Here is a 13204-nt window from a genome sequence, read left to right on the forward strand (position 1 = left end):
AGGTATTTATTTATTATAATTTAATATATATTATTATATATTATACATAAAATTTTTTGTTTAAAGTTTACATGTAATTGTAAATCTTACAGGGTTGTATATGAAAAAACTTGGCTCAGGACCAAGGCTATCGGATTCGGATCCTAATCTTACAAACTCGATCCGATTAGACTAACGGGTTCGGATTCAGGGATGACAAACCCGACCCGAAATGGGTCCCGGGAGTGGCCTTGTGCTTCTTGTTCGTTCAAAGGACTCCCAATGAAGCAGATGGAGCTCGAGATCTAACGAAATTTGGATGCTTGGATTGCGAAATCGAAAACCTTAGTTGAGATCTCTCTTTTCCTTTCCGGATTTTGATCGCGGAATCAGAAAGGTACTTGCTTTTTCAATCCTCTGATTTCTTGTGTCATCTTAATTGGCCTTGAAATCTGGGAGATCGACTTGTTTATTTCCATTCTGCTGATTTTGTGTTGATATTTGAATCAAATTTTGGATTTTGAGATCTGTTTGAGTTCCTTTTTTTGTGGTAAATTCATGCTTCTTTTTGTGCTTTTGGCAGAGAGAGAGAGAGAGAGAGAGAGGGAGGAATGGACAAGTCAAGTGCTTTAGAGTATATCAACCAGATGTTCCCAACTGGTAAGTATTTCATCCAGTTCAGTGAGCATTTGGGTTTTTTCCAGGCATTGCTTGCACTGATTGACCTCAGATTTCGCTTACCTTTGTATCTCAGCTTTTGCACTATGTTGTTTTATTGGTTTATTCAGTGAATTTGTACTTGTGCTTTTTAAATAGAATTTATTTGCTCTAATTGAATGAACAATGTTTTCTTGTAATAATTTGCAATTTTGGCATCTTGAAATGGGCTTCAGATTAGCAGATAACCCAAGTGGTATTAGTCGTAAGAGTGATAGATTTGTGTTGGTTTTGTCCCCTCATTCCAGAGGTCTGTTCGGCATTAGTATTTCACGGATGGAGTTATTTTAAGCTTGATGATTTATGGAGCTTTATGATATTTTTGGTTAAATTTGATAACTGGTCTTTTTTATCGTTTTATATTGAAAAGAAACCTCATTTCTGTTTTGTGGGAAGCAGCTTGCAAAATTTGCCGGTTTTAGAATCCTTCAAGTTTGAAGCAGACAATTTTTTTGTGTAAAAACGGTTGCTGATGTGCTTGTCAAGATTATGTGTTTCTTGCTTTATCTTTTCTCATGGATTTGAAATTGACACTCTAAATCCATTCCAAATATTCAGAAGCATCTTTATCTGGTGTGGAGCCACTAATGCAAAAGATACACAGTGAGATTCGTCGTGTGGATGCAGGGATATTGGCAGCTGTTCGCCAACAGGTAAATTTCTTGTCCTGCTGTTTTTTATCCCTGTTTGGGCTACTTCAGGATTATTTCTTTTGGAACTTTTATTAGAGTTACTGTCATTCTTCACTGTAATTCATTCAGATTTGATGGGCTGATCTTGTAAATGCTCCTTATTTGTCCCTTAGAATTGATTATCTTCAAAATTTACATGTGTAGAGTAATTCAGGGACAAAAGCAAAGGAAGATCTTGCTGCTGCAACACATGCTGTTCAGGTGGGTTTCAAAATTACCTTTCTTTCAAAGTAATTATGCATGAACTGGTGGTGTTCTGGACTGGTGATAATTTATATTTTCTATCATCCTTGTTGCTTGAATTTTATTGGGTATTTCCTTCAGGGTCTTGAGAATTTTCATGTAGAGGAATGTTGATCAGATCTTTAAGCTGATCACTATCAATAATTTTCATGTGTAATAACTCTTCTGTGCATACAGGAATTGATGTACAAGATACGAGAAATCAAATCAAAAGCTGAACAAAGTGAAGCAATGGTTCAGGAAATTTGCCGGGACATCAAGAAATTGGATTTTGCAAAGAAGCATATAACCACTACAATTACTGCTCTTCATCGCCTTACCATGCTAGGTTAGTAGTGTAATTGGGTGGTGTCCTTTAGAGAGTCAGAAGTAATTTCCTTTAAGCATTTAGACACTGTATGTTTTCCATAAAAAATGTTCAAAAGTGGTGTCCATTTTGACTTTTGTTGATGCTTTTATTCTAATCTTCTGTACATGCGTATTATTGCAATTAATTACTAAGATATTTAAGATGCCACCTCTAAACAATTACTTAGTAGATGTAACCTTGTTAACTTATGTTTTTGCATTACAGTCTCAGCTGTTGAGCAACTGCAAGTAATGGCTTCAAAACGCCAGTATAAGGAGGCTGCTGCTCAGTTGGAGGTGACATGATCATATATTGTTGATGCTATATATATAAAATTGAGTTCCAATTACATATTTTTGTTGAAAAGACTGGTGTCTTCTTTGCCTCTTCATAACAACATCTACTTATGTGCAGCACTCCATGCCTCAAGTTCTAGTTAGTATTTTAATTTTTATGGCTTATATTTTTTAAAAAACAAATGAATCTATTGATTTTCAACTTACAAATTGCCTTAATAATCTTTGCACAGCACGTATAATCACGATATATATGCTAAATAAATATAACTAAATATGATAGGCCATGGTAACATGCACAATGTAAAAGGTAAAATAAGAATACGAAAAGAATCCATTAAGTTTATAATAGTTTCTTTTTATGTCTATTTTGTACAATGGCATGCTGATTACTACTGGTGGATGCCAACTGCATACAGACTCGCAGATAATTATCTATTTACAATGTTTCCTTTGTCAATTTAGAGGTAAGTGGCCTTGTTGCACATCTTTCTTCTTTTTCCATGTTTCTTGTTTCCTTCTTGCTTTCACATTTTTGTTTAGTTCAATTAAGACATTGCTTTTTGCGCACCTTTCTTTGGTGCTTATTATTTCATGCCTTATCTTGAAATCTTATTATTGCACATTTTCTCTTGAAATTTGTGGTGCTAACTACATGTGTATGAAATGATTTTCCTCCTTTCATGTCATGGCACTTCATTTGTTTGTTGCAGTCACCTTCAAATTGTTTGAAGATGGACAATAACTTGTAAATAATAATGGTAAATGAATGTCCCCTCTTCAGGCAGTAAACCAGTTATGCAGTCATTTTGAAGCTTATAGGGATGTGCCAAAGATAAATGAACTCCGAGAGAAGTTTAAGAACATCAAGAAGATACTCAAGTCTCATGTGTTTTCAGATTTTTCAAGGTATGTTTTATTCCTATGTATTCTGTTGAACATAACTGACTTTACAATGGTTATCAAGCATATTCTTGGATAATGGCAATAGATTAGTCTCTATAAAGTTTTATATGAATGATTCTGCTGCTTTTTCTATAGTTAGGAAATGGAATAGCTGAGACTTCTTCAAGAGAAACATAGGCAATGAACTAGACTGTCGTCAAGGCTGAGAGCTTCTCAAGCAATTAGAATAAGGTTCTTTCATGTTCATTAATTGCATCCCCCATGATTCACACGAATAAAAGACCATTTGATTTTTCATAGATTTATTATACGAATGCGATTATCAAGTGATTGTAATAGCTGCCTATTTTCAAATACTCGGTTGCCTTATTCTTTTTACTGAGATAATCTTCATAATTTATCCCTGTTTTTCTCATTAAATCTTTTTACTACCAATGATTTCTTTTGTCTTAGTTTTGTTTTCTTCGTTTCCTTTGTCAAATATGTTTCACATGCAAAGATCTACTCTTTGGGTTCTTCTTTTCCTCAACTTCAGAGAAATCCTTCTTTTTACTTTGTATTCAGCTTTCTATGTACCTTGCTATACACCTTAAATCATACATATCTAAGGCTTTCTCATTTATTCAATCTGCATTTATCCTCACTAGCTTTATTTTGACATTTACATTTTTATTAATTTGCTGCTTCGCTGGATTACTTTCCATTCTATTCATTTGGCCCCCATGCCTCGTAGGTGTACTAATATTATCAACATTAATATCAATTTATAGTTGTTTGAGACTACTAATTTTGCTCAAAAACAAATTCTTTAGCTATTTAAAATCCAAACACTATTGGTGTGCTATTACTCCTTTTTATTTAATTTTACTTTTTTAGTTTGCACTATTTATCTTTTTGTGAGTTAGTCTCCAATTTTATGGCGATATTTTGCCCAAAATTAAATAGTTGGCAGTATGTTTTCTGGTGCACACTTCTTATAGTGGGTTGGTCTCATTATCTGTGTTTTTTTTTTCCTAATGACTGATTACATTTTTTTGCAGCCTGGGGACTGGAAAAGAGACAGAAGAAGCTAATTTGCTGCAACATTTATCAGATGCTTGCTTAGTGGTCGATGCTCTGGAACCATCTGTAAGGGAAGAACTGGTGAAAAATTTCTGCAACAAAGAACTTATTTCATATCAACAGATCTTTGAAGGAGCAGGTTAAGTTTACTAACTTGGTTGTACTTCCCTCAGACTTGTATCTATCTGTACCAAGTTACAGGACCTTTATCTGGATCATTTACCACTATGCTTATTTCTTTAAATGAACACATCAGAACTGGCAAAATTGGATAAGACAGAAAGGAGATATGCATGGATAAAACGCAGGTTGCGGACAAATGAGGAAATCTGGAAGATATTTCCTCCTGCTTGGCATGTAGACTATTTGTTATGTATCCAGTTCTGTAAGTTGACAAGGTCTGTTACCTTTAATTTCATATCATCACTTTGTAGCTTCATCTTTAAAGTCATATTTGTCTATGATTCTGAGTATTCACCGGCCTGTTGTTCATATATTGTTACTTGAATTTCTCAGGTCACAACTTGTGGATATACTTAACAATCTCAAAGAAAAGCCAGATGTTGCAACTTTATTATCGGTATGCTAGTGATATTTAATTAGGAAAGATGTGATATCTTTGTTGATCATTCATGCCATTAACTAGCATGATACTCGTAGCATTTAGAAATTAAAAGTGCCTGCTTCTATAGTTTGGATGACTTAGGTGTGATCTGCATCTTTTACAAAGTATGGGTTTCTGTTTATTATGAATTTTAGAATATTGTATTATGTGCCAGTTTCTATGGGCATACATATGCCTTGACCAAAATTTAACGGGCTTAACTTTCCTAAACAGACATCACAGTTTGAATGAACAATCATCTGCCATTTAGATTAGCAAATATCCTTACTGAACATAAGCTTTTGTTTTGTATAGAATCCATATATGTGGCATGAGTTTATGAGTGATCTTGTCTTGGATTTTGAAACTTCTCCCTTTTTTTTTTTGCTTGAGCACTTTTGGGTGGTAGACATGCCATCTTACCCTTTTAACTTAGTTTTCTAGTTAATTCATGTTGAGAAAATTTTAATTGGAGAGTCTTTCATCTTTCTGGGAGACACATATCCCAAATTCTCCCACTAGTTAGAGTTGCAGAGGGGGTTACAGTGTACCATCTAGCACCCTAATCTGGTCTACATATTAATAAACAATTGCAAGTGGTGCTTTTAAGTGTATTAGAAATAGATTGTTAAATTTTTGTATGTCTGCCTATTGCGTGGCTCTCTGACTCTTTTTTTTATTTAATGTTGTCTCTTCACCTTCTCAGGCATTGCAGAGGACTCTTGAATTTGAGGAAGAATTGGCAAAAAAGTTCAGTGGAGGAACTACAAATTCCCGAAGTAGAGAATATGGTGATGATGTAGATGATGTAGATGAGGGGGAGAACAGCAACAAGCGAATTGTATCAGATATTCAGAAAAAGTATGAAAAGAAACTTGCCCTGCATCGTGGAGGTGGAACTGAACAAGTACTTCCTAAATTGCTCCATGTTTTACTAAGTCCTTTCTTTATTGGGTCGTCCGATTGTTTTATTTTTTTTAATTGCAGGAGGATAAGCAGAAAGAACTTTTAATTCCTGGAGCTGGGGTAAGCAGTTCAGTTATATCCTTGTGATTCATTTTCGGCTGACAGTTCTCAACAAATTGTATGTATACTGATAATATAATCCACTCACAAGAATTATGTACTCTGCTTTGCAGTTCAACTTCCGTGGCATCATTTCATCTTGTTTTGAAGTCCATTTGACTGTGTATGTAGAATTAGAGGAGAAAACCCTAATGGAACATCTGGAGAAGCTTGTTCAGGTAATTTTACATTTTCAAAATGTTATTAAGATTCTAGAATATATCTCATACAATGCAATTTATCAGGAAGAGACCTGGGAAACTGAAGAGGGAAGTCAAACTAATATTTTGTCAAGCAGCATGCAGGTACTGTTTTTACTTTTTCTTGGAAATCATGTTAAATGGTTGATCTTTACGTTCATAAGGTTAATGCAGGACCTTGAAAACAGAAGATAAAACTATCAGGGAACTTTCTTGCTTATGTTGATAGGACATTTTTATGGAATGCTTGATCCTACTTGCTCCCAACTCTTTTGAAGTTTTAATACTCATTTATTTTGGTATTGTTTCTGTGGTAGAATCCATATGACGAAGTTTGATTAAATTTAACCCAATTTTGTGAGAAACAAAAAGAAAATCTAAAATAGATGTTCATTATCCTCAGAAAGCTTTCTCTTTCCATGCATAGATGATCTTGTTGCTGCAAATTTGGGCTAGATGTTTAAATCATCATGTTGTAACTTAAATGTTTTCAGGTCTTCTTGATAATTAGGAAAAGCTTGAAGAGATGCGCATCTCTAACGAAGAACCAAACATTGTTTAATTTATTCGAGGTATGCCTTATGTAATTTAAAGTTTAATTAACTCTATATCATTTAAATGGTTTTTCAAGTTTTAGTGCCATTTTGACAATGCATACAGTAATTAATAACCCACATCAGTTATTGTAGTATATTCAGATTTGATAAGATTCCTGCTTGTTTTGTTCTTCAAAATTATGTGTATCTGATTTCTTGTGTTCATCAAATTGGATTTTTTTTTTTTTAATTGCAAATCAAAAGGCCTTAATGTTAATGTTTAGGAGGAATTATACGCTTGTCTTTGCATTCTGGCTCTTGCATTTGAAAATTTTTTGTTGCATTGACCTTCACTATGTTATTTCATGCAATTATTGATAGGTATTCAAAAGAATTCTTAGATCATATGCAACAAAACTATATGCAAGATTACCAAAAGGTGGAACAGGGATTGTTGCCGCTGCTACTGGCACAGATGGACAGATCAAGGTCTCTCAGGGGATCCTTCCTTTTCTCATTTGTTACTTGATTGGCATATCTTATTTTTTTCTTTTCACTTGGTCAATGTTCATGGTTCCATAATAACAAACTTTGCAGACTTCTGATAGAGATGAGCGAATGATATGCTACATTGTGAATACAGCAGAATACTGCCACCAAACGGTCAGCTTTCTCTCCAATTTGTGGTTTTCTAATAAATTTAAAATGGGGAAAGTACATTACTTGTTCATTGAATATGCTTGCAAAATGAGTGGCAGTCACCAAGAGTTATCTATCATGGGTTTTCTGTCTTTGTTACTGCTTTTACCACTTTGTTAAAAGAGATCTCTTTTTCTGATTAACGCCAGTCCTTTAAAGATTAGTCCTTTTTTTGTTTGGGTACATTTTTTCACAGTCAGGTGAGCTAGCTGAAAATGTTTCAAAGATTATCGAATCTCAATTTGCAGAAAAGATTGATATATCTGATGTGCAGGTAGAACTATTATATCATTATTAACTTTCTTTTGTGCTCCCCTGCTTTCAAAATTAATGTTGCAACCTCTATTCTGTTTTAATCCAGGATGAATTTTCAGCTGTGATTACAAAAGCACTATTGACATTAGTGTATGGTCTTGAAACCAAGTTTGATGCTGAAATGATTGCAATGACTCGCGTTCCTTGGGCCAATCTTGAAAGTGTTGGCGATCAATCAGAGTAAACTATACTTAGCTTTTTGAAATTATCTCACTCTCGTTGGGCCATAAATAGGCTCTCCCAGATTACATGCTTCATTGTTTTTTGCATATTATTTCTGTCTATTTGGTGGCCAACAATCATTTCTCCATTAAGTGTTTTTATATAGTACTGAATAGAAATTCCTGCAATTTTATGCAGGTATGTCAATGGAATAATTTCTATTCTTACCAGCAGCATTCCAGCCCTCGGAAACCTACTTTCTCCCACCTACTTTCAGTTTTTCTTAGACAAGGTAAGTTTGTACAATTTTGCTAAGCGTATCTATCTATTAACTTCTATTTTTTCTTATTTTAATTTTTTCTATGAGTATCTCTTCATGCAAATATGGTTGACTGGAGGATAATGAGCTAATTAATTTAAATATCTACAGTAAATCTTTAGGATCTTAGGCTCATAAGAGATTCACTATGCAAATGAGTGTTGAGATTTTAGTTGTTGATAATTCTATGCCTCTGCCAATCATCATGGTTAGCTTTGCCATTATAAAACTTATAGCCCTTGTTTACACAAACTGTTAGTTATGTGTTATATCATGTAGCTAACCCAACAAATTAAATGATCTCAAGTGGTAGTTTGGAACATTGTATTTAATCGTAACCTTAGATTTTGTCTATGTACGTCATCAATCTACTGTCCAGCTGTGTGTCCGTAAAATACTGTGCATGCCATTTTCTGGAAAAGGAAAATAGGCTAATAATTGTTATCTGGCACAATCAGTCATCAATCCACCTGTATCTGTGCCTTGAAAATTGTGTGAATATGCTAGTTAAGTGTTATATGGATAAAAATATATAGTTTATATCACTAAGGAGCCAGTGATGGCTACCCTTGGAAGTTATATGAAATATATTCACATGTTTATCTTTAGTGAATGTAATCCATTCTAATACATAAGAATTTCAGTTAAATATCTGTGGGAGAGGGATTCCAAGTCTTGGAATTTTTACATGTTTGCGAAGCTTGGTCATTACTGTAATTCATAACTGTTATGGATCATATCCCTTTTGTCATGTGAATTAAAGAGCCATCTTTGCAATGATGTTAACAAACAGTTAGCAGCTTCACTGGGTCCTCGGTTCTACCTCAACATTTATAAATGCAAACAGATATCAGAAACTGGTGCACAACAGGTAATATATGTCTTCCTTTTGTCTTTCTGCAATTGACAGCATTGCATCCATATTATATTTTGATGCATGAGGCAGGTTGGATGTGCAAACCTTTGTATGATCTTTATTTATATACTGCAGATGCTGTTGGACACTCAGGCTGTAAAGACAATCCTTCTTGAAATTCCTGCTTTAGGGAAACAGGTAACATTTTTCACCTTTTTCAAGGGTTGTGGTAGATATTTTAAATTTCTTCAAGAATGATAATCAAATTTACTTGGGAAAAATTGAAGGCCATGCAGTCCAAGCAGTAGCTTATATTATTTTTATGAGGCTGCTACACTTTGACGAGCATAGAGAACCTAAACTATAATTCTTACCAACATGAAATTTGTTACTTTGAACACTGTTGCTTGACAATGCATGTAAATTTAGTCTGGAAGCAAGAGCAGTAGCTGTTTTTTCTTATATTTTGTCTAACAAATTGATATGTACTGCAACAGGCTACAGTTGTTGCTGGTTATTCAAAATTTGTAAATCGTGAAATGAGCAAAGCGGAAGCTCTCTTAAAGGTAATAGAGGTTTTTAATAATCATTGCTCGAGTTGGGTGAAGATTTTCTAATCATTAACAGGACACTGCTTTTGCAGGTTATATTATCCCCAATTGAATCTGTTGGAGATACATACAGAGCGCTGATTCCTGAGGGCACTCCTTTAGAATTCCAACGAATACTGGATCTCAAGGTTTGTTCCTAGGCAATACATTTTCAAATGATTGAAAATCATCTCCACGACTTCTTTGTTGGTAGAATTAGTTTCATTTGATTACTGAAACTAACCTATTTGCACACACAATTACAAACACTCACTGAGAGAGATAACTCAGAACTTTATCAATTATTCTGTATTTTTTTTACTCTCATGCTTTTCCATTTAAATTGAAGATTCTTTGCTTTTGATCAATATCATGCTAAAGATTTAAATAGCTCCCTCATCAATTGAACATCAGAACATGATTTGACAATTACAGGAAGTTAGATTTTTGAAGAGATATAGTAAAATGCGTAGCCCTGTTCATGTATGAAAATCCTTTAACTTAGGAAGAAGTCATACTGAAATGTGGACTGATCAGCAATGCAAGGCAATTAACATAGGTTTCCTGGATTATATCTGACAATTTATTTTTTACTACAGACACATTTCTCATCATTTCAGTCACCAATAATTCTCCTGACAGGCTGATTCTAGTATTTATAGCTTTACTGTTTATTGTTTCTTGAGGGGGCAACAATTCAGTTTCATTACCATAATTATACCACAGATCACAACTTTTTTCAAAAACTAATGCCTGAAAAAGCCTTAATCCAACCACATAAGTTTCTATGCGCAAATCCATTTTATGTATGAATAGTTATGTATTGTGAAATCTCAGTTGGTAAGGTGTCATAATTTATACATATCCTCCTTGCTTGATTGATGCTATAATCCATCTACTGGGAAATATATTTTGTCGTTTAACTAATTGTTCATTCATTTAGCTATTATGTGAATGAATACGAAATATTGAATGGAATTAAGTTGTATTCCAGGGACTCAAGAAAGTTGATCAACAATCCTTAATGGAGGACTTCAACAAGCACAATACAGGAATCAAACACCATTCCATGGCCCCAACAGTCATGACACCTGCCCCGGCCCCTCCGACCATTCCAACTCTGGCACCTACTTCAACTTCCTCCTCAACAACCACAATGCCTGGAGGAGCCATTGTGTCCCGAGAAGATGTCCTAGCGCGCGCAGCTGCACTAGGCCGGGGAGCTGCAACAATCGGGTTCAAGCGGTTCCTCGCCTTGACTGAAGCTGCTAAAGATCGAAAGGATGGACCTTTTCGAAAGCTTTTCAATCCTTAGTTTTGTTTCATTTGCCGATATCGTTGTAGTGCTTTTTCTTCTAACGCGCACGGGAAAAAGGAGGCTTCGAATACAAATGGAGCGGAAAACATATCGAGAGATGGAATATCTTTTTGCCGATAATGTTTTTTCTTTTTTTTCCAATTGCAACATTGGATCTAGAAAATCATCAGCTGTGTATTTTTTTTAAAAAATTGTTTCTTTGTGTACAGTTCTTGAATCAAGTAACTTTATTTCCTTTCTCATTTTGACATATACACCCCTGAAAAGTATGGAATTGCATACATAGCCCAATAATAAACTCCATTTATATATATATATATATATATAAGAAAGAAGATATTTGGCAATGTCTTCATTGTCCTTGTTAGTTAGTTTGTGGTGTTTGTTCAGGGGTTGTTTGTTATGTTTGTTCATGGGTTGAAAGCAGGATGAGATGTCATATGTTTGAAAGGCCAACAACCAAAGTAGCACCCTTGTTCCATTCCTTTGATAATTTTGGCCTTTTTTTAGCACCAAAACTAAAAGCCAGTGTACCAAAACTGAAAGTCAATTATTTACAATGAAATTAGCTTAAATTAAAACTATGAAAAATTAAATACAAGTAATATTTTTATTATAAATTTTATGACTATTTCGTTACTTGCTACCTATTTTCTTTATTTTATATAATTTACGTCTGTCTCACTAAGGCACAGCACCTCATGTACGTCTTTCACCCTTTTTAAATATTGCATATAATTAGAAGGTAGCAATAAAATAAAGGTAAAATTACCCTTTTAGTCCCTAAACAAGTACAATTCTTGCCCTTCCCTCTATTAGTTTTTGGGCCTTTTAAGTCCCTTTATTTTTTGAAATTCAGAAATTCTAATCCTCTGTCTAACCGGCATTAGATTTTCCGTTATCTTTTTATTACGTGGCATTTTTATTTTCAAATATTATTAAAAATTACAAAAATAAAAAAATAATAAAAAAAATGATTACAAACCGGATCTAGATCCGCTTTCTTGGATTTGAATCCACTCCAAAAACTCATCTCCCCCAAGGCCCCAACCCCTCTTAAAATCCCTAATCTCTAATCTTTAATCACTCCAGCCATCGATGCCGGCGAAGCTCCCGTGGATCTTGATTTGCTCTCAGACATCCTCGATTAGCTCTCGGACACTCGACGCCGGCAAAGCTCCCGTATGCTAGTGAAACCCGACATTAGAGAAGATACGTTTGTATTGTAGCCTTTACCACCCATCCTTGAGAAGATACAAGAAAATCTGAATACATTAGGAAAAAAAACACAAATCCATGCTAACATCATTGTATAGAACAACATCAACAGATGCACGGTTGAACAAAAATTGACAACCATCTAAAAACGACATCAAATACATTAGAAAAAAAAAACACAAATTAGCATGCTCTGATTATCATCTTCCATTGATAGCCTTTGCTTACACTCTCTCTCTCTCTCTCTCTCTTCTCTAATGTATGCCTTGATGGGGATTGAGGCTGGATCTTTCCTTGCTTGAAGCATGCATTGAGGATCTCTCTTTTTCTCTCTTTCTCTTCTCTAATGTCTACCTTCATAGGGGCTGAGGCCAGATCTTTCCTTGCTTGAAGCTTGTATTGAGGATGTCCGAACTAGTGAAAGGATTTGAGGGATTAGAAGGGATTAAGGATTAGAGATTAGGGATTTTCACGGGGGTTAGAGGAGAGGGGTTGGGGGCATGGATTCGGATCATATCCACAAAAGTGGATCCGGATCCGTTTTTCTAGCACTTTTTTATTATTTTTTCTTGATTTTTAGTAATATTTGAAAATAAAAAATGCCACGTAATAAAATAAGAGAACTAAAAATCTAATGTCAGTCATATGGAGGACTAGCATTTCTGAATTTTAAAAAATAAAAGGACTTAAAGGGCCTAAAAACTAATAAAGAGATCAAAAGGACTGAAATTATACTTGTTTAGGGACTAAAAAGTTAATTTTACCTAAAAAATAAATGAATGCTTTCTACTTCTAATATAAAACCCATTATTTTCATTGTTAAAGAAAACCCATTATTTTTAATAATTAAAATCAATTATATATTTTTTATTTTAACAATATATATATATATATCCAAATTGGCCTTAATTTTTTTTAATATTATCAAAATGATCCTATGACCATTTTATTTGTCAAAATGGCCCTAGGATCATCACATCAATGCACAGTCACCACTCATGTGCTGACTTGATATTTTTAAATTAAAAAAATTCTTTTTTTACATTTTAACCCTTCATCTCTTTTATAATTATTTAAA

General features: G+C 34.2%; 1 protein-coding gene across 2 annotated transcripts; it reads left to right on the plus strand.

Annotated features, from left to right (window-relative positions):
• The first annotated feature begins 236 nt into the window (after positions 1–236).
• Positions 237–11164, plus strand: LOC120267003 (vacuolar protein sorting-associated protein 53 A). 2 transcript variants are annotated; one of them, XM_039274680.1, is made up of 25 exons: positions 237–376; positions 563–639; positions 1255–1349; positions 1533–1589; positions 1809–1959; positions 2206–2276; positions 3061–3185; positions 4223–4383; positions 4501–4642; positions 4761–4824; positions 5555–5755; positions 5836–5874; positions 5988–6092; positions 6159–6218; positions 6608–6685; positions 7031–7138; positions 7247–7312; positions 7545–7622; positions 7710–7843; positions 8024–8117; positions 8938–9015; positions 9136–9198; positions 9498–9566; positions 9644–9739; positions 10585–11164. In XM_039274680.1, the coding sequence occupies exons 2-25, from the start codon at positions 591–593 to the stop codon at positions 10903–10905; spliced, it is 2505 nt and encodes an 834-aa protein (XP_039130614.1). In that variant the 5' UTR covers positions 237–376; positions 563–590; the 3' UTR covers positions 10906–11164. The 2 variants fall into 2 exon arrangements, with proteins under 2 accessions (XP_039130614.1, XP_039130615.1); XM_039274681.1 differs by having other exon boundaries at positions 5839–5874.
• The last annotated feature ends 2040 nt before the right edge of the window (positions 11165–13204 follow it).

This window comes from Dioscorea cayenensis, chromosome 8 (assembly GCF_009730915.1).
Source record: "Dioscorea cayenensis subsp. rotundata cultivar TDr96_F1 chromosome 8, TDr96_F1_v2_PseudoChromosome.rev07_lg8_w22 25.fasta, whole genome shotgun sequence".
Taxonomy (NCBI): Eukaryota; Viridiplantae; Streptophyta; class Magnoliopsida; order Dioscoreales; family Dioscoreaceae; genus Dioscorea; species Dioscorea cayenensis.

Coding starts and splice junctions, on each gene's coding strand:
- LOC120267003 (XM_039274680.1), top strand. CDS start 591: ATGGACAAGTCAAGTGCTTTAGAGTATATCAACCAGATGTTCCCAACT. Junction 6,686..7,030: donor CATTGTTTAATTTATTCGAG/GTATGCCTTATG, acceptor AATTATTGATAG/GTATTCAAAAGAATTCTTAG. Junction 7,844..8,023: donor AGTGTTGGCGATCAATCAGA/GTAAACTATACT, acceptor AATTTTATGCAG/GTATGTCAATGGAATAATTT.